At 37.1% G+C, this 20,052-nt stretch overlaps 1 protein-coding gene across 1 annotated transcript in view; it reads left to right on the top strand.

The window, feature by feature from the left end:
- Positions 1–20,052, top strand: part of ZSWIM5 (zinc finger SWIM-type containing 5) — a 184,584-nt gene that overhangs the window by 1,240 nt on the left and 163,292 nt on the right. Inside the window, 1 exon segment of the mRNA XM_017881686.1 lies at positions 7–145. Coding sequence (XP_017737175.1) covers positions 7–145 — 139 coding nt within the window.

Genomic DNA, 20,052 nt, shown 5'->3' on the forward strand with positions numbered 1-20,052 from the left:
GCTCCGCCCCGGGGCGTCGCGGCTGGGGCATCCCCCGGGCTGGGCGCAGGGGCCGGCGCGGTCGGCTGCGGTGGCGAGGGGCTCCCTTTCCGCCGGGGCATCCGTCTGCTGGACAGCGGCTCCGTGGAGAACGTGCTGCAAGTCGGTAGGTGCTCGCCCGGGCGCTCTCGGGTGCTCAGCCTCCTCTTCTGCAGGTGCCTCTTTGCCTGAGCCCTGGGGCCGAGACCCCGCCTTCTGCCCAACTCCTGTACCCCTGCCGAAGGACGAACAAGTCACAAAAACTTTTTTCAACCTTTCACTCAGGTCCACCACTGCTCTTTTCCTCCACTGACCCTCTACCCCCATTTCTTTTTGTTTGAAGGGCGAATAGATCTCTCTTCTTCACTCTTTCTACTCCCCACACCAAGGCAAAGAGAATGGGGAGGTATGCCTTTTTGGATGTAATAATTTCACAAATGCATTGTCCTAATTTAAGTTTGGAGAGGGGAGGATTGTTAGTGAATCTGGAACAAGCGGTTTTAGAGGGAGCGTTTGAGGGACAGACTGTCAGAGGCGATCAATAGCCCTAGCCGATTAAGCCTCGATGAAATTAACTTTAACACTGGGAAAAGAGCCTCAACAAAATCCTGCATGTTTCAGACAGTTTTAATTGTCTGCGTTAGGATTTTTCCCCTGGATCAGTGATGCTTGGGAATCTAGGCTGCGGACTAACAATAACCGAAGATGGAAATGTGACAGCTTCTCCTCCACCCCCCCACCCAAGGAAAAAAAAAAAGGCCATACAATCTGGAGTGGGGTGGGGTCTCTCTTCCTTGTCAGACTGGGGTAAATCAAAAGCTGGTCACGCTGGGTTTTCAAAAGCTTCTCATTTAACAAGTCGTACTTGCTTTTATCTTTTTGTTATGGGAAAATATATTATACAAGTGATTTCTTCCTTTACTCCTCCGGAGCTTCTAGTCAGTTTGTTAATCTTATTAAATATATAAATACAGTGCTTCTGATTTGTGGAATGGTTAAGGAGAAAGGGAAAAAATGACATTAACATTGACTTTGCTATGTGGAAAATTAAAACACGAATTTTTTTTCTATTTGGATTATTATAGCATTCTGGAAGTACATATCTTTATGTACTTTATGTTAATCTAGATCATGTTTTATTGTACACTATATGCTCATATAAATCGAAGAAAATACTGATTTTGAAAGGAGTTGGAGGGAGGTCGTTTTTAGAATTAAGCACAGAGAGACACAAACCCCAGACATCTAGCTCTCCAGGTAAAACCAACATATTTGAAAAATGTTTTTCTTTGAATCATGCTGTTTAATATAAAGTAATCTGCTTCTGGTTATTGGGAATCATTGATTCCTGTGTTTCTAACCAAAACAGCATACCACAATTTATTTTACAAATGTGAAATGTAGATTTATCCTGTGCCAGAATATAGTGACAGTGGCTTGAGCAAGTTTTGTTTGTTTGAAAGAGGTTAGTCCTTTGTTTATTTGTGTATATTTTTGAAAGATTGACTTGAATAAACATGTAATTAAGGTGTACAGCTTTAGTACTGAAACACTGAAAACGTGAAAATACAGTTTCCTATTAGTCTGTAAATTTTAATTTTTCTGAGTTTAGATCATTTAACTTTTAAGATTCTTGTTTCAAATATTTTAAATTGAAAAGGGTCAATTTAAGTGGTCGTTTTGTAGTAAGAGATGGATAAGGAAGAGTTTTCAAACTTGAGGGAGCAAATGAAAGAGAGGAAGAGTTTTAAAGAAGTGTCTATTTTTAAAGTAACTGAAGCGTCACGTTGCAAATGAAATCGGATATTTTTGTTAATCTAGGTCATGTTTAAATCAGATATTTCCCCTTTATAATATGAAAGTTAATGTGGTTCTGGAGTTATAGGCTCTCATATTATAGTTTCAGGGACCTTGAGAAAAGACACATATAAACAAACATGTTTTGTGATTGCCTTTGGATTTCAAAGACGAAGACCGGTGAATAAAGTTATCACTTTAAGTTTATGCTACTTGAGAACCATGAGCTGTGTAATTTTTATTATTCTGACCTTAATTTAGGTCAATAAGTATAGGAGAGAAGGATAGCCTATTCTGCATCTTTTTGAGTTCTGTATTTTGGTATGAACCACCTTTAATAGAGACTCATCCCCCATCTCCTAAACTTAAAATTATAAGTAAATTACTTAATCTAGAGAGTAGGCTTTCTAAAGTATTGCCAAGAGATGAGGAAGGAAGTGATTTGTATATACCAAGATAGTAATCGTGTTCTTCAGTTTATAAGTGCACTTCAAACTCAATATTACTAAGTGATGCTAATTAAGAATTCTACATATTTCCTTACTGTTTCTAAACGATAGAACCTCAAATTTGGGAAGTTACTGAAGGCCGATGCTTTAGGAAGAACAGAAAGTTGGGGTACTTCTGTAACAACATCCTTTTAGGAAAAGTCATAAGGAAATTTAATGAAAAGGGAATTTAAATGAAAAAAGAAAGCACAAACAAAAAAGCCTTCAAGGCAAATAAATTAAAACAAACAAAACTTGTAGAAAGAGTAGGTAGATTAAATTCTGTAATTTCTAATTACTTTTCACACAAAATCTGGTAATAGAAAAGTCATGAATTCTGGTTAAAATTTGGATACTTCAGATTTTAAATCAAAACTAAAACTTCTCCAGCTGTGCTCAAAGGATACATTTCTTTTATGTAAGTACTGCATCAGAAGTGGTATTCCCTTTAAAAGGGGGAAATTGCAAGTTAGTCTCTTCATGGATGTTTGTAAGTTTGAAGCTATGTCAATAGACTTACAGTCTGATCTCAGTATTGTAAAGATAATAGAGTTCATATGTTTTCAGTGTCGGCATTTTTAACTTGTTTCAGAAGCCCATGGATATAGTAGTAGTATAAACCTTGGGAAAATACTTATTCAGGAGTCTGCAGATGGTGTAAGAATAAGACAACTATAATTTACTAATGGTTTTAACATTTTGCCCCCTTTGCTATCCACTGTATTTTAAATTGATTTCTTTGTGTTTGGTAAAACTTAAAGAAGCTTTGCTGTTTCTCAGGAAAATCTGAATTGATTGAAGGAAAAAAGCATTAACAATTTTTCTCACTTAAACACAGAAATATTATAATTACTTGGATATTTAGTTTTAAAAATTGGGTAAAGGAATGCAGGGGCCTTCTGCACCTGGTACATCTGAGTTATATACATATTTATCCAGAAATTTTAAGTAGATTTTGACAGGTGACTTCAATAAAACCCCATAGTTTTAGTCCACACATTTTAAAATAAGTACATGATTTATTCTTGAAGTCTTCAAGACTAGAACCAGAATGCTAAGTATTACCTTATGTGGAAGAGGTACAAGTACAAAGTCAATAATGGAAATATAAAAAGTGGCCCATTTCAGGAAGTTGTCTATAACTTAAACATCAAGTAGTAAGTTTTAAATTGTGTACACTTGTATATCATCAATAAACAGGTCTGTGAAATTTTTCTGTAGTATAACTTTTGTGAATTTATCAGTAACAAGTATTACAGTTGTTGATTTTTATATGTAATTTCTTTTAATCTATATTGTTTGGGGAACTAAAGGTATCTACATTGAAAAAACTATAGCATCATATGTAAGTTAGAATGAATAAAATTATAATAAAATTTCATGTGGAGAAAATGACTTATTTTGATATTTAAGATATTCCATCACAGAAGGCAGCTGCATTCCTTTAAGCGGGTGTGCTTTTAGCATAGACATTTTCAAGTTTTAAATCACATTATCTTCTTTTTTTTGAGCAATGAGTTCTCTTCCCTCCACCCTAACACATCACATATGCACACATTTTAATGTTCAATAAGTGCTTGTTGAATGACTGAATGTTAAGAATGGACTTCTCAGTGTTGTAAAACAGAGAGACATGAATTTTGAGAATGAGCGGTATTGGAATATATGGGGAAAACTCCAGACTTGTGCGTGTAATAAACCGATAGCATTAAGTAGCATGAGTGTTACAACTTAGGTGAATCTTCTGTCTATGACCATCTGTTTTGTGTGAAGAATGGTGATTTATCAATTTCTTAAAATGAAAGCTTTAAATGAATTTTTCTAAAGGTGACTTTCTCAAGGATAGATCTTTGAATTTTAAAGATGATGGATAAACTAAAGATAGTGAATTTTATTTTAGAGGTTATCTTTATTTTAGGAATCTTAAAAATAATGAAAAGGCTGGAAATTTATGCCTATGGGAAACAATTTTATTTCTCTTGTTTCAGTAATGGCAATTAAAAAACAAGACATTAACTGTCAGTAATCTATTATGATGAGGGTTATATGAATATATACGTGTGTTAAAATGTATGGAACTATACACCAAAAAAGTCAAGTTTACTGTATGACACCATAGAAAATAAAATTTTAAAAACTCAGTGCATTAATATAATGTATAAGAGAAACATATACATGCTGTATTAGTTTCCTATGACTGCTGTAACAAAGTATCACAAACTGGATTGGCTTAAAACCACAGAAATGTATTGTCTCAGAGTTCTGGAGGCTAGAAATCCAAAATCAAGGTGTTGGCAGTGCTATGCTCCTTCTGCAACCTGCAGGGGAATCCCTTGTTGCCTCTTGCTAGCTTCTGGTGGTTTGTTGGCTGTCTTTGGCATTCTTTGACTTGTAGCTGCAAAATTCCAGTGTCTGCTTTTGTGGTCATGTGGCATTCTCCCTGTGTGTGTCTGTTTTCACATGGCCTTCTTACAAGGACACCGGTCATATTGGATTAGGGGCTCACTCTACTTCAGTATGACCTTATCTCAGCTAATCACATTTGCAACAACCCTATTTCCAAGGTCACATCATGAGGGACTGAAGTTATGTTCTGAGGTATTGGGGATTAGGACTTCAGCATATTTTTTTGGGAGGTGACATAATTCAGCCCATAACAGCTTCTCATACTTGTTTCTTGTTGCATGAATCTGAGTTTCATGTGAATTTTAAACTTTATTACATTAAGTATGGCTTAAGTTAGGAAATCACTATATTAATTTTATTAGGTAAGCATTATTTAGACTTGCTTGATTCAATTTGCATGATTGATTATTTAATCTTAATACATGTGGAATGTTTTTGACAAATAAGTGGTTATTTAAAGGTTAAAATTGTCATTCTTGATAAAAAATGATGACTGTGATATAGCACTGGGTATACATATATGAATGAATAGATAACTGTGGGTTTTTTTCACGCACAACATTTATAACTCAGCTTTAGAAATGGATAACCTTGAAAGCCTATGAACAGTGTTTTAATGTCTGTTTCTAAACTCTAAATTACTATGGTTTAGAATTAGTGTTTGATATTAGAAATAGATAATAATTTATTCCAGATAACTTTTATGTGAATTTTTTTACCTTGTGGTTTATTTATAGGCTCATTTCTTTCTAATATGGGCAGCATGCTTCTTGGACACTTTTAGCTTATCATGGAGCTAGTAGACTAAGAAAATCACACTTATTTAAATATTAGCTGTAGTATTATGTGACTATATGCTAAATTACTCTGTGATAGTTTTTGTAATCATATATAGTCAACTGATTAATTTTTGGTTTTCAGTGTAATTGTTCTCCCCCTTAGGATATATAATGTGGTTTGTCCTAAGTTGGTGCTCAGAAAATGTTTATTGAATGCGTGAGTAAATTGTCGTATCATTTTTTATATTTGTGTAGTATGACATCTCTCTTAATTGATTTATATGTGACTGAAGCCTAAAAGATATACTGGCATTTTGTGGCTCAATTTCTGGATGCTTCTGATTTTTAAAGCATTACATAGATAAAAATTATCCTTGAAGCTTATTATTAACTTGTTCTTGATTCATTCATTGAATTAACATTTAGTCACTTATTATATGTAAGGCTCAGTAAATAATTGTTTACCTGTTTTTGGTGGAAGTCTTTCTGTAATACTTTGCATTTTCCTATCTTAGAATGCAAAGTTAGGTTGGGCATCAAAGCCTAAACTTCTAAGGACTACATTATGTTGCCTTCCTTATGTAGGGAGGAAGTTATAAACTGAGTGAATATTTGACTCTGCGAGAGTTTCTGAAACTGGTTTTTGAAAAGTTCCTTGGATACATGTTTTTTGGTCATTTGCCTGTTCTTTATAGTGGAGTGATGAATGTGGTATTTAGGGGAGTATAACATAGTTACCTTCTTTAAAAATAGACTGTTGAGGCCAGACATGGTAGCTCACTCCCAGCACTTTGGGAGGCTGAAGCGGGTGGATCACGAGTTCAGGAGATCAAGATCATCCTGGCCAACATGCGGAAACCCTGTCTCTACTAAAAATACAAAAATATTAGCCAGGCGTGGTGGCATACGCCTGTAGTCCCAGCTACTCTGGAGTCTGAGGCAGGAGAATTGCTGGAACCCAGGAGGCAGAGGTTGGCAGTGAGCCAAGCTCATGCCACTGCACCGTAGCCCGGGCGACAGAGTGAGACTCTGCCTCAAAAAAAAAAAAAGACTACTGAAGCAAAAGCTGAAGTACCCTTCTGCCTAGTGGTTTTCTTGCCTTAACAACAGTTGTTTGTATACTTTGTATAATTTAGTCCTTAGAGAAATACAAATTAAAATTCAAGGAAATACCTACATTACACACACACTAACATGGTTAAAGAGAAAAAAGACTGTACCAAGAGCTGACAAGTATATGGAGTAACTGGAACTCTCATACATTGGTGGTATGTAAAGTATGGTATGAATGCAAAATGGTGCAGCTACATTGGAAAACAATGTCCTATATAGCTAATCATATACTTAAATAAAAGATTCAGCAATCCTACTCTTAGGTATTTACCTGAGAGAAATGAAAACATATAAGGGGATTTCAAAAGCTCATGGAAAAATGGAATTAAAGGATAAAATTTAGAAGTATAAACTTTATTTCTCAACATAAACTCCATCAAGTTCAAGAACTTTTATAAGTAATGATACAAGCCACTTAGCTCATCCCTAAAGAAATGACAGTCCTAGGAATTCAACCATGTCAATGTAGTCTTTTTTACATTATTGACTGAAGAAAAATTGGTGCCTTTTGAAGATTTTTTTAAAGATTAGGGAACAAAAAGAAGTCAGAAGGAGCCAAATCAGGACTGTAAGGTGGATCCCTAAGGATTTCTCATCAAAACTCTCATAGAATTGCCCTTGTTTGATGAGAGGAATAAGCAGGAACATTGTTGTGGTGGAGAAAAACTCTGGTAAAGCTTTCCTGGGCATTTTTCTGCTAACGCTTTGGCTAACTTTCTGAAAACACTCACATAATAAATCAAATGTTGTCATTTTTTGTCCCTCCAGAAAGTCAGCAAGTAAAATGACTTGAATATCCTAAAAAACTGTTGCATGACCTTTGCTCTTGATCAATCTGGTCTTGCTTTGATTGGACCACTCCTGCCTCTTGGTAGCCATTGCTTTAATTGTGCTTTGTCTTCAGGATCATACTGGTAAAGTCATGTTTCATCTCCTGTCACAATTCTTCAATGAAATGCCTCAGGATCTTGATCCTGCTTGTTTAAAATTTCCAGCGAAAGCCCTGCTCTTATTAGCTGATCTGGATGCAGTGGTTTTGGCACCTGTTAAGTGGAAGGTTTGTTCAACTTTAATTTCTCAGCAGAATTGTGTAAGCTGTACAAATTGAGATGTCTGTGGTATTGTCTGTTGTTTCTGCTGTTAATTGTCTGTCCTCCTTGATTAGAGCACAAACAAGACGAATGTTTTTCCTCACAAATTGATGTGGATGGTCTGCTGTTGCAGGCTTCATGTTCAGCATCGTCTCACCCTTTTAAAATAAGTTATCCATTTGTAAACTGCTGATTTCTTTGGGGGCATTGCCCATATACATTTTATAAAGCATCAGTGGTTTCACCATTCTTCCTCCCAAGCTTCACCATAAATTTGGTGTTTGTTCTTGCTTCAATTTTGGCAGAATTCATGTTTCTCTGATAGGGGCTGTTTTTAGACTTATGTCTTGTCCTTTTTCGTGCCTTAAACTAGATCCTATCCAGATGTTATAGCAAGTTAGTATGAGTTTATTTCAGTGCAAAAAAAAAAAAAAAGTGAAATCCATGTGTAGTTTTTTTATAATACTCATTTTCCACAAACTTTTTGAAGACCCTCATATGTTCATATAAATACTTGTACTTGAATATTTATGGTAGCTTTGTTCATAATAGCCCCAAACTAGAAATGACCCAAATGCTTACCAAATGGGTGAATGGATAAATAAATTGTTATATAGCCATACAAATGGAATACTGTTCAGCAATAAAAAAGAACAAACTGTTGATAGACTAGCAACATGGATGAATCTCAAAAGCATTATGCTAAATAAAAGAAACCATTCCCAAAAGATTATATACAATACAGTTTAATGTATATGAAATTCTAGAAAGTCGAAATATAATGACAAAGTAGATCATTGGTTTGATCAGTAGATCAAAGTAGAAGGGAATGGAGTTTGTGAATAAAAGTTCCCTGAAATGGAATTTAGAGGAAAGAGAATTTATTCCATAGAACAGTTTGCAAACCAAGGAGATGCACCTTTTGGTGAAAAACAAAGGTGCATTCCAGAGAACAAGGGATTTGGCTTTTGTATAGAAAGTTCCGATCCAGGTTCCCAATCAGGTCCATGTATGCAAATAAAGGATTCAAACTTTCTTAGTTCTGATTGGTCAACAGCTGACTGAGTTCTGACTGGTTGATGCAAGCGACAGCCTATTGGCTGTTTTGGGCAATGTGAATAGACATAGTCAGCTATGAAAGTCCCAAAGTTAAGCAGAGGTGTGAGTTTTCCAGGAACTCAGAGTAAGTGTGTAACTTCTAGTCAGTAAATGGCTGTTTGGCTCTATTTTAAATGTAGGCCCAGTTAGCCACTCGGGATTCATCTTGAGGGATTGGCTCAGGTTCATAGATGTGAGAAAACTTTTGGGTGATGGAAATGTTAATGACTGTAGTGGTTACATGACTATATTCATTTGTCAAAAGTTATTAAATTGTATGCTTAAATTGGCAAATTTTACTGAATGTAAATTGTACCTCAAAATTTGATTTTAAAGAAAAGAATTGTGGGCTTCCATCTTGGTTTCACATTAAAATCACCTGGGGAGATTAAAAAAAAAAAAAAAAACGGTACCTAAGACTCAACTCCAAATTAATCACGTCAGAATCTGCTGAGAATTAGGACCAAATTTCAGAATTGTTAAAAAGCTCCCAGGTAATTTTATATGCAGCTAAGGTTCAGAAATGCCGTTGTAGAAAAATGATCACCTGGTCTGGCATGGTGGCTCACACCTGAAATCCCAGTGCTTTGGGAGACGAGACAGGAGGATCACTTGAGCCCAGGTGTTTGAAACCAGCCTGGGCAGCATAGTGAGACCTCATCTTTAAAAAAAAATTAGGTGGGCACAGTGGTGCTCACCTATAGTCCCGGCTACTTGGGAGTCTGAGGTGGGAGGATCGCTTGAGCCCAAGAGGTTGAGGCTGCAGTAAGCCATGATGGCGTCACTGCTCTCCAGCCTAGGTGACGGAGTGAGACCCTGTCTTAAAAAAAAAAAGGAAAAGAAAATGAACACCTTTATTAGTATTATCATTGTTTCTGAACCTATTGTTGGCAGTCAAAGCATTATGTAATTTTCATTCTACAAATGCTATGGACCATGTCAACTTTATTTTCTATTTATTGTTTCACCTATCTTTATTAATGGATGTGAAGGAAAATCATTCTCTTAACTACTCAAAGAATGTTTCTCTCTGTATTTTGGAGAGGTCTTATTCCAAAGCAAAAATTGTCGTTGTTACTGTCATCAAAAGACATTTGTGTTTAATGTAATGCCAAGCTATAATTTTCTTCGTGTTTGTTCACCCATTTATTTATTTATAAAACCTAATTTTTTTTAGCTGAGCACAGTGGCTCACGCTTGGGATCCCAGCACTTTGGGATGCTTAGGTTGGGAGGATCACTTGACCCCAGAAGTTCAAGAACAGCCTGGGCAACATAGGGAGACCCTGTCCCTATTAAAAAATTAGCCAGGCATGTTGGCACATACTTGTAGTCCCAACTACTTGGGGAGCTGAGGTGGGAGGAATGCTTGAGCCTGGAAAGTTGGGGCTACAGTGAGCTGTGATCACAGGCCATTGTACTCCAGCCTGGGCAACAAAGCAAGACCCTGTCTGAAAAACAAAAATCCCAGAAACTTTTAATTTTTTAGTATGTTCTGTGCGAAACAGAACATAATTTCTATATTTAATAGGCACAAAGTTTACTATGGAATGTACATATAAAATGGCGTTTAAAATTTTCTATTAAATCAGTTAAGGGTCTGAATAAATAAAATGGCATTTACCACAATGTTTCGTAATAATAGAAGAAGTTACTACGGGGGCAGAGAGTAGGAAGTTATTAACTTGGGAAGTGGGGACTACTGGATACATTGCTCTATTTTAATATAATTACAATTGTAAGAAATTTTAGAATTAGGCCGGGCACGGTGGCTCAAGCCTGTAATCCCAGCACTCTGGGAGGCCGAGACGGGCGGATCACGAGGTCAGGAGATCGAGACCATCCTGGCTAACACGGTGAAACCCCGTCTCTACTAAAAAATACAAAAAACTAGCTGGGCGAGGTGGCGGGCGCCTGTAGTCCCAGCTACTTGGGAGGCTGAGGCAGGAGAATGGCATAAACCTGGGAGGCAGAGCTTGCAGTGAGCTGAGATCCGGCCACTGCACTCCAGCCTGGGCGACAGAGCGAGACTCCGTCTCAAAAAAAAAAAAAAAAAAAAAAATTTAGAATTATGTCTAATATTGCAATAAAGATCAAAAACACTTTACTGCTTACAAGTTAGATTAACCTTTAATAAAATTCTTTCTGTATTAACATTTTGTATGCCCTCTAATACTTTGGTGCATAGTTGATCCAAAGGGATAATACTAGTAGGAAGGAAGATGACAGGATGTTGCCAAATGCGAATCCTTTTTTCTCAGAGTAAACTACAGATTTCTGGCTTTAGAATAGCTTTTTGTTATCTTCAGATAATCCTTTCCTTTTTTGTTCAAAAAAAATTATCGCTTCTTTTAGGCATAAACATACAATGGAACTAATCAGCAAAATAGCTTTTTGTCCCTCCATTATCTTTTGGTCTGTGAGCAACAGGAAAATGTATTGTGTCTTTGAAAGCCTTGGAGATAATTACATTTTCCCCCCTATTCATTCATGGTTTTATTGAATAGAGCCCTGTAGCACTGATAGCTTCTGGAAAAGCCAGCTTGTTCTTATTTTGTTTAAATCTATCAATACCTGCTAACTGACATGACTAGCCAACATCACCAACATACATTGATGTTATTGGTAATATAAAATCCTTCTCCACATCATGGCTCCCTATTGTGAAAAACTCTTATCTTTTGTCTCACTCAATATTATATTATTGTAGTCTTTACCATCACATGTATTTGTATATATCTACCATATGTGTATGTGTATATATACACATATGTACACATACATACTATCACAAATATGCAATTCTGGCTCCTTCAAAGTCTCAATTTTTTCAACTGTAAAAGGGCAAAATGATGGTACCTATTTCATAGGTTGTTTTGAGAGTAAAATTAGTTAATATGTAAAGCATTTATAATAAGGCTGAACATATATTAAGTGCTATGTAAATATTCACTATTATTATTACAGCCTTTACCAAAATTGAGACTATTCTGTATTGGTTACCTTTCCTCCCTCAACCTTCATTCCACCTTCTAAAGGTTTTGTAGTCTGACTTATGCTTTCAGTCACTAAATTAAAATTGATCTCTTAAAGGTTGCTAGTGATCTCATGATTGCCAAACAAAGTATCTTTTTTCTAGTCCTCATTCTTCATGACCTCTGTATAGAATTTTCTGTAGTCTACTGTACCTTTCTTTTGAAATACTTCTTCCTAGATTTCTGTTTTGCTTCATTATCCTGGCTTCCTATTTTCTTTTATTCTCTTACCTCACAAAAGTAGGATGTTCCTTCTTATATGAAGTCTTCTAATTTAGAATCTAATTTATTTCTACAGTTTCAACTACAATTTTATGAACATAAGATAGCATGATATAATGTGATTTAAAATTTGTTTAAAGCAACTGTACTCTCACTTTCAAATGAAGTCTTAAGCTGGAATTCCAGCTTTTGCAGCAGATAAAATCTGAGCTGTGTTGGGGATTGCAGTGGAGCCCAGAACTTCATCAGCATGGCCAGCTACTTCTTCCCTTTGAAATTCTGAAGCACTTCCAAAGAATCCAAAGATCAGCATATATATTTGCCTGCCAGATATTTCTAAACGGATATCTTACTAGCCACTCAAAACCAAACTGCTTGATAAGGGGATTAATATCCCGAATATATTAAACTACAACTCAGCCACAAGAAACAACCTAATTCAAAAATGGCAAAAGACTTGAATAAACATTTCTCCAGAGACAATGTACAGATGACCAATAAGCACAAGAAAAGATGCTCAACAGCACTCATTATTAGAGTAATGAAAATCAAAACTACAATGAAATACTACTTCACACCCATTAGGATGGGTATTATTTTTTTAAAAAGCCAGAAAATAACAAATGTTGATATGGATATGCAAGGATATGGAGAAGTTGGAACCATTTGGAAATATAAAATGGTGTAGCTTCTGTAGAAAACAGTATGGCAGTTCCTCAAAAAATTAAACATAGAATAACCATATGAGCCAGAAATTCTGCTTCTGGGTGTATAACTAAAATAATTGAAAGTAGGGAATTGAATAGATATTTATACAACCGTGTTTTACAGCTGGATTATTCACAATAGGCAGAAGATGGAAACAACCCAAGTGTCCATCGACAGATGAATGGATAAACAAAAGGTGGTCTATTTTCCTTCCTTCCCTCCCTCCCTCCCTCCCTCCCTTCCTCTGTCTTTCTGTCTACCTACAGGAAATGTTATTTAGCCCTAAAAAGGAAGGAAATCCTGATACATGCTACAACGTGGATGAATGTTAAAGATTATGCTAGGTGAATAAGCCAGACACCAAAGGACAAACATTATTATGATTCCACATATATGCAGTATTTAGGTAGGCAAATTCATAGAGATAGAAGTAGAATTTAGAGGTTGCCAGGGGCTGAGAGGAGAGAGAAGTGAAGAGTTATTGTTCTGTTGAACTAGAATTTTAGTATGGGAGGATGAAAAATTCTAGAGATAGGTAGGAGTGGTGGTTGCACAACAGTGTGAATGTACTTAATACCACTGAGCTGTCCATTTAAAAATGATAAATCTTATATATATTTTACCACAATAAAAAAGTTAAAAGCCACATATATTATTTTATCTATACAAAATGTCCAGAATAGGCAAATCCTGGAGACAGAAAGTAGGTTAGTGGTTTGTAGGGCCTGTGCGTAAGGGGAGTGATTACTAATGAGTATGGGATTTCCTTTTGGGGTGAAAATGTTCCGAAATTAGATAATGGCAATGGTTGCAGAAATCTTTGAATATACTAAATAACACCAAATTGTGTACTTTTCAAAGTTGTGTACCTCTCAAGGGTGAGCTCTATTATGTATGAATTACATAATAAAGCTATCATTAGAAAAGTGAATATTCCAATAAAACAAAAAGGAGAGGAAAACCTTCAAACATTCTGTTTCGTAGAGAATGAGGTCTGAATTCTTGAGTGCTGTGTTTGGAGACCTGGGCCCGAATCCCAGTTCTGCCACTTTCTAGCTGTGTAACCTTGGACAAGTTACTTAACCTCTCTGAGCCTCAATTCCCTATGTACTTTCAGGACACATAAAGGAGTGAGGAAAGCATGATTAGGTGGGCAGAGAAGTTGAACTGATGCAGTCAAAATGGAGACTTCAGTCAATCCTATGGGGAGCTCTGCAGCTGGGATGACACTTGACAGTTATCTGAAAATAGATGTGGGCTGACCTGAGGGAGAAGAGGCATAACCCTGGGTGGGGCATTTTTCTTTATGTGGTAGAGATGAAGGTGAACTACACTGTTTCTCTTCAGGGAACTACTTGCTGCCCAGCTGCAGGAAGTGCTTTCATCAGATTCACGGCCTGTCTCAGCAGCAGAGATCTGCTTCATCTGAGGTCATACTTTTCTAGGGACAGCTTACAAATGACTGAGCAAGGTAGGAGCGTAAAGATGCAGCTATTTCAGCCGAACATGGAACTCTTCGACAGGCAATACCTGCTCCAGAGAGCCACCTCGTTGACTGAGCTTTTGTCAGGCCTGCATTGCAGTTTGATTTCTTCCTCTTCCCAGTCCTGCTTCTTTTGTCGTTCTTTCACAGATGTCAATCCCTAGTAAGTGTCTTGCATTTCTCATTCTATCTTGGTGAATGGGTAGTGACTGTTTTTTCTTTTTTTTTTTTTGAGGCAGGGTCTGGCTCTGTCACCCAGGCTGAATACAGTGGTATGATCTCAGCTCACTGCAACCTCCACCTTCCTGGCCCAGGTGATCCTCCTACTTCAGCCTCCCGAGTAGCTGGGACTATAGGCATGCACCACCATGCCTGGCTAATTTGGCTAATTTTTATATTTTTTTGTGGCGACGGGTTTGCCATGTGGCCCAAGCTGGTCTTGAACTCCTGAGCTCAAGCAGTCTGCCTGCTTCAGCCTGCCACAGTGCTGGGATTACAGGTGTGAGCCACTGTACCCAGCAATTGTTTTACAGAAAAGCCTGAGCCTAGTTACTGTGACATTTCTCAGGCCTTGCACACTGCATTTGTTCATTTACTGTCAACATTGGGCAGGGAAGTATCAAGACATGCCCCAGTGGTAAATTAGATGCTAAATGTCCTCTACTCCCTGATGTTACTTTTCTTTGTGTTGGTAAATCTGCTTTATTTCATAAACACCATCTGTTGCTGAGGTAGCACATTATGTGACATTAAAATCAGGTAATTAGGTTGTTTTTGTTTTGTTTTGTTTTGTTTTGTTTTGTTTGAGATAAGGTCTAGCTCTGTCACCCAGGCTGGAATGCAGTGACAAGATCATGGCTTACTGCAGCCCCTACCTTCTAGGCTCAGGTAATTCCCTCACCTCAGCCTCCGAGTGGCTGGGACTGCAGGTGCACGCCACCATGCCTGGCTAATTTTTTGTAGAGATAAGGTTTTGCTATGTTGCCCCGCTGGTCCTGAACTCCTGGGCTCAAGCGATCCACCCACCTTGGCCTTCCAAAGTGCTAGGATTGCAGGTGTGAGTCAACAGCCCGGCCTATTATGTAGGTGTTAAAGATCAAATATAGTATTGTTTAATATGCTTTATTAATAGTTCTTTGATATGTTTTTAAAGTACTAATTGCAAAAGTTTTCAGATTATATATTGTCCTTTGCAAATATTATTGTTATTATTATTATTATTATTTTCTTTGAGATAGAGTCTCTGTCTGTTGGCCAGGCTAGAGTGCAGTGGCATGATCTCAGCTCACTGTAGCCTCTGCCTCCCGGGTTGAAGTGATTCTCCTGCCTCAGCCTCCCAAGTAGCTGGGATTGTAGGTGTGCACCACCATCCCTGGCTAATTTTTATATTATTAGTAGAGACAGAGTTTTGCCATGTTGGCCGGGCTGGTCTTGAACTCCTGACTTCAGGTGATCTGCCCGCCTCAACCTCCCAAAATTCCTGGGATTACAGGTGTGAACCACTGTGCTCGGTCCCTTGCAAATATTATTAATATAGCATCAAGGTAATTAGCAACAAAAGTCACTCAACCAAAATGTTATCTAGTATGTTAGTATAGTTTTATTTAGAACTTCATTTAGTAGTGAATGGTTTTTCAGTACCTACTCCCTTTTATCTATTCACTTGGAGATTAGAATTGAGGAGTTGGATTTTAACTGTCCTCAGTTATATATCCATGTGATAATATGCCTTCTAGCAGACCATCAAGACAGGTTAGCCTTGCTAGGGTTTTTGTTTGTTTTGTTTTTATTAAGGAGGCTATCTTCCCTCTGTTTTGACGTCTAGGCTGCCTAATGAGGCCTTGAAAACCAGTCTCCAGCAGTATCCCTGAAGACTTTGTAGTCTGGAATGAGGGGACCTTACAGCAGGTTTTCCCCCGCTAATATCTTTAGTGAGATATACTTCAAGTACTGTACAAGTCATCCATTTAAAGTGTACAATTCAGTGGCTTTTACTATATTCACAGATAGGGGCTGCCTTCACCACAGTCAATTTTAGAAGATTTTCCTTACCTCAAAAGAACCCTGTATCCTTTAGCTATCACTCCTCAATCCAATCCCATATGGTCCTAAGCAACTACCAGTCTACTTTCTGTCTCTATGGATTTGCTTATTCTAGCCATTTTATATAAATTGAGTAAGAATATGTAGTCTTTCGTGACTGGCTTCTTTCACGTAGCATAATGTTTTCAAGGTCCATAAATGTGTAACATGTATCTGTACTTTATTCTTTTTTAATGGCGAATAATATTACATTGTATGGATATACCACATTTTGTTTATCCATTAATTGGTTGTTGCGTGTTTGAGTTGTTTTCCTTTTGGTTATTGTGACTAATGCTGCTGTGAACATTTGCATACTAGCTTTCATGTGGATACATGTTTTCATTTCTCTTGGGTATACATCTAGGAGTAGAATTGTTGGATCATGCAGTAACTATGTATAACATTTTGAGGAACTGCCAAATTATTTTCCAAAGTGCATCATTTTATAATTCTACTATCAATGTATGAGTGTTCCAGTTTCTCCACATCTTTGCCAATGCTTGTTATTGTCTATCTTTTTTATTATTTCCATCCTGGTGGAGGCCTGGAAGTAGTATCTCATTGTGGTTGGTTTGGATTTGCATTTCTCTGGTGACTAATGATGTTGAGCATCTTTTCATGTATGTGTTGGTCATTTGTATAACTTCTTTGGAAAAAAATGTTTGTTCGGATCCTTTGCCCATTTTTTAATTGGGTTGTCTTTTTATTGTTAAGTTGTGAGAGTTCGTTATTTATTCTAGATACTAGTCCCTTATCAGATACATGATTTGCAAATACATTTTCCCATTTTGTGAGGTATCTTAGCTTTCTTGATAGTGTCCTTTGAGGCACAAAAGTGTTAAATTTTGATGAAGTACAATTTATCTTTTTTTTAGTTGCTTTGTTCTTTCTTTCTTTTGATAAAGTATAGCTAAGAAACCATTGCCTAACCCATGATCAAGAAGCTTTACTGCCATGTCTAAGTGTTTTCTAGTTTTAGCTCTTATATTTTGGTTTATGTTTCATTTTGAGTTGATTTTTGTGATGTCAGAAGGGGCTTCAACTTTTTTTTTTATATGAATATCCATTTGTTCCAGCATTATTTGGTGAAATGACTAGTCTTTCTCCACTGAAAGATCTTGACATGCTGTTGAAAGCCAGTTAACCATAAATGAGTTTATTTCAGGACTCTCAATTCTGTTCCATTGATCTTTATGTCTATCCTTAACGTTAGTACCACATTGTCTTTATTACTCTTGCTCTAGTAAGTTTTGAAATTGCAAAGTGTGAGTCCTCCAACTTTATTCTTCTTTTTCAAGATTGTTTTGGCTATTCTCCCTTGAATTTCCCTATGAATTTTAGTATCAGTTTATTTTTTGCAAAAAATAATCTAGTTGGGATTTTGAAAGCTATTGTATTGAATCTGTAGATCAGTTTGGAAGTTTTGGCATCTCTATTAGTGTTCTGTAAGGAAACTACTACTATAACAAATTACCACAAACTTAGTGATTTAAAACAACACATATTTAATATTTTACAGGTTTGGGGGTTTTCTGGGCTGAAATCAAGTTGTTGAGGGCAAGTGTGATGGCTCACATCTGTAATCCCAAGACTTTGGGAGGCTGAGGCAGGCGGGTCACTTGAAGCCAGGAGTTTGAGACCAGCCTGGCCAACATGGCAAAACCTGATCTCTACTAAAAATACAAAAATTTAGCCAGGCATGGTGGTGCACGCCTGTATTACCAGCTACTTGGGTGGCTAAAGCACCCGAGAGGCAGAGGTTGCAGTGAGCCGAGATCATGCCACTGCACTCTAGCCTCGGTGACCGAGCGAGACACTGTCTCAAAAATAAGTAAATAATAAATAAAACCAAGTTGTTGGCCGAGCTGTATTCCATCTAGAGGCTTTTCTTGGAAAGAATCTCTTTCCATGTCTTTTTCCAGTTTCTAGAAGCTACCTGCATTTTGTGGCTCACAGCTCCTTCCTTCTTATTTATACCATACCATTTTAACCTCTGCTTCCTTTGTCACATTTCCTGTCTCTGACTTTAAGCCTCTTGCCTCCCTCTTATAAGGACTATGTGATTACATTGAACCCACTCAGATAATCTGGGATAATCGCTGCATCTGAAGAATCTTAATCATATCTGTAAAGTCCCTTTTGTCAGGTTCTGGATGTTAGGGTGTGGACATATTTGGTGAGGAGCATTATTCTGTTTACCATGCCATCTTAACAACATCTCATCTTCTGATCCGTGAACATGAGATGTCTCCCCATTTGTTGAATCTTAATTTCTTTCAACAATGTTTTGTTGAACTTTTATTTTATTTTATCGTTTTTCAACTTTTATTTTAGAACTGGGGAGGCACGGGCAGGTTTGCTACAAAGGAATATTTCATGGTGCTGAAGTTTGGAGTACAAATGAATCTGTTACCCAGATAGTGAGCATAGTACCCAACAGGTATTTTTTTTTTCAACCCTAACCCTCTCCCTTCCCTGTCTTGTATTCATCAGTGTCTGTTGTTCCCATTTTTACAACTACATATACCCAGTGTTCAGCACCTTCTTACAAGTGAGAACATTTAGTCTTTTAATTTTTTTTTTCTTTTTTTTAAATTTTTTTACTTCAATAGGTTTTTGGGGGAACAGGTGGTGGTTGCATGAGTAAGTTCTTTAGTGGTGATTTCTGAGATTTTGGTGCACCCATCACCTGAACAGTGTACACTGTACCCAGTGTATAGTCTTGTATCCCTCACCCCACTCCCACACTTTGTCTCTGAATTTCTGTTTCTGTATTAATTAGCATAGCTGCTAACATTCTGCTAATTAACATAGCTGGAAACTGTAGTTTCCAGCTTCATGCATGTTGTTGTGAAGTACATGGCTGTGTAGTATTCCATGGTGTATATGTACCATGGGATGTACCTCATTTTCTTTATTCAGTCCACTGTTGGTGGGCACCTGAGCTGATTCTATGTTTTTGCTATTTTGAATAGTGCTGTAATGAACATACAGGTGCATGTATGTGTCTTTTTGGTAGAATGACTTGTTTTCCTTGGTTAGATTTACTCCTAATGTATTTTATTCTTTTTCATGCTATCATAAATGGAATTGTTTCCTTTATTTCATTTTTGAATTGTTCGTTGCTAGTGTATATAGATATAATCTACATATCTATATATCTTACGCCTGTAATCCCAGCACTTCGGGAGGCCGAGGCAGGTGGATCACGAGGTCAGGAGATTGAGAGCATCCTGGCTAACACAGTGAAACCCCATCTCTACTAAACATACAAAAAAGTAGCCGGATGTGGTGGCAGGCGCCTGTAGTCCCAGCTACTCGGGAGGCTGAGGCAGGAGAATGGCGTGAACTCGGGAGGCAGAGCTTGCAGTGAGCCGAGATCGCGCCACTGCACTCCAGCCTTGGCAACAGAGCGAGACTCTGTCTCAAAAGAAAAAAAAAAAAAAGAAAATAAGCTTTAATCTACAATGAATGCCAGATTATACAGCAGAGAGCAATTTTCTTAGTTTTCTACACTGATAGGTTCTTACTAAGTGAAAAAAGCCATAAAATTATATTCACAAATATAGTACTCTGTCTCAAAACATTTCACATGATTATTCACAATACTAATACAATTAGATCAGTCATTCAGTCAGGTTAAAGTATAACAGTACTGAAAAAAATGCAAAATCTAACATAAATTACATTAAAACCCTTGTTACATCAAACCAAAAATGCGAATTTCTTA

The sequence above is a fragment of the Rhinopithecus bieti genome, unplaced genomic scaffold (assembly GCF_001698545.2).
Source record: "Rhinopithecus bieti isolate Rb0 unplaced genomic scaffold, ASM169854v2 scaffold_12155, whole genome shotgun sequence".
Taxonomy (NCBI): Eukaryota; Metazoa; Chordata; class Mammalia; order Primates; family Cercopithecidae; genus Rhinopithecus; species Rhinopithecus bieti.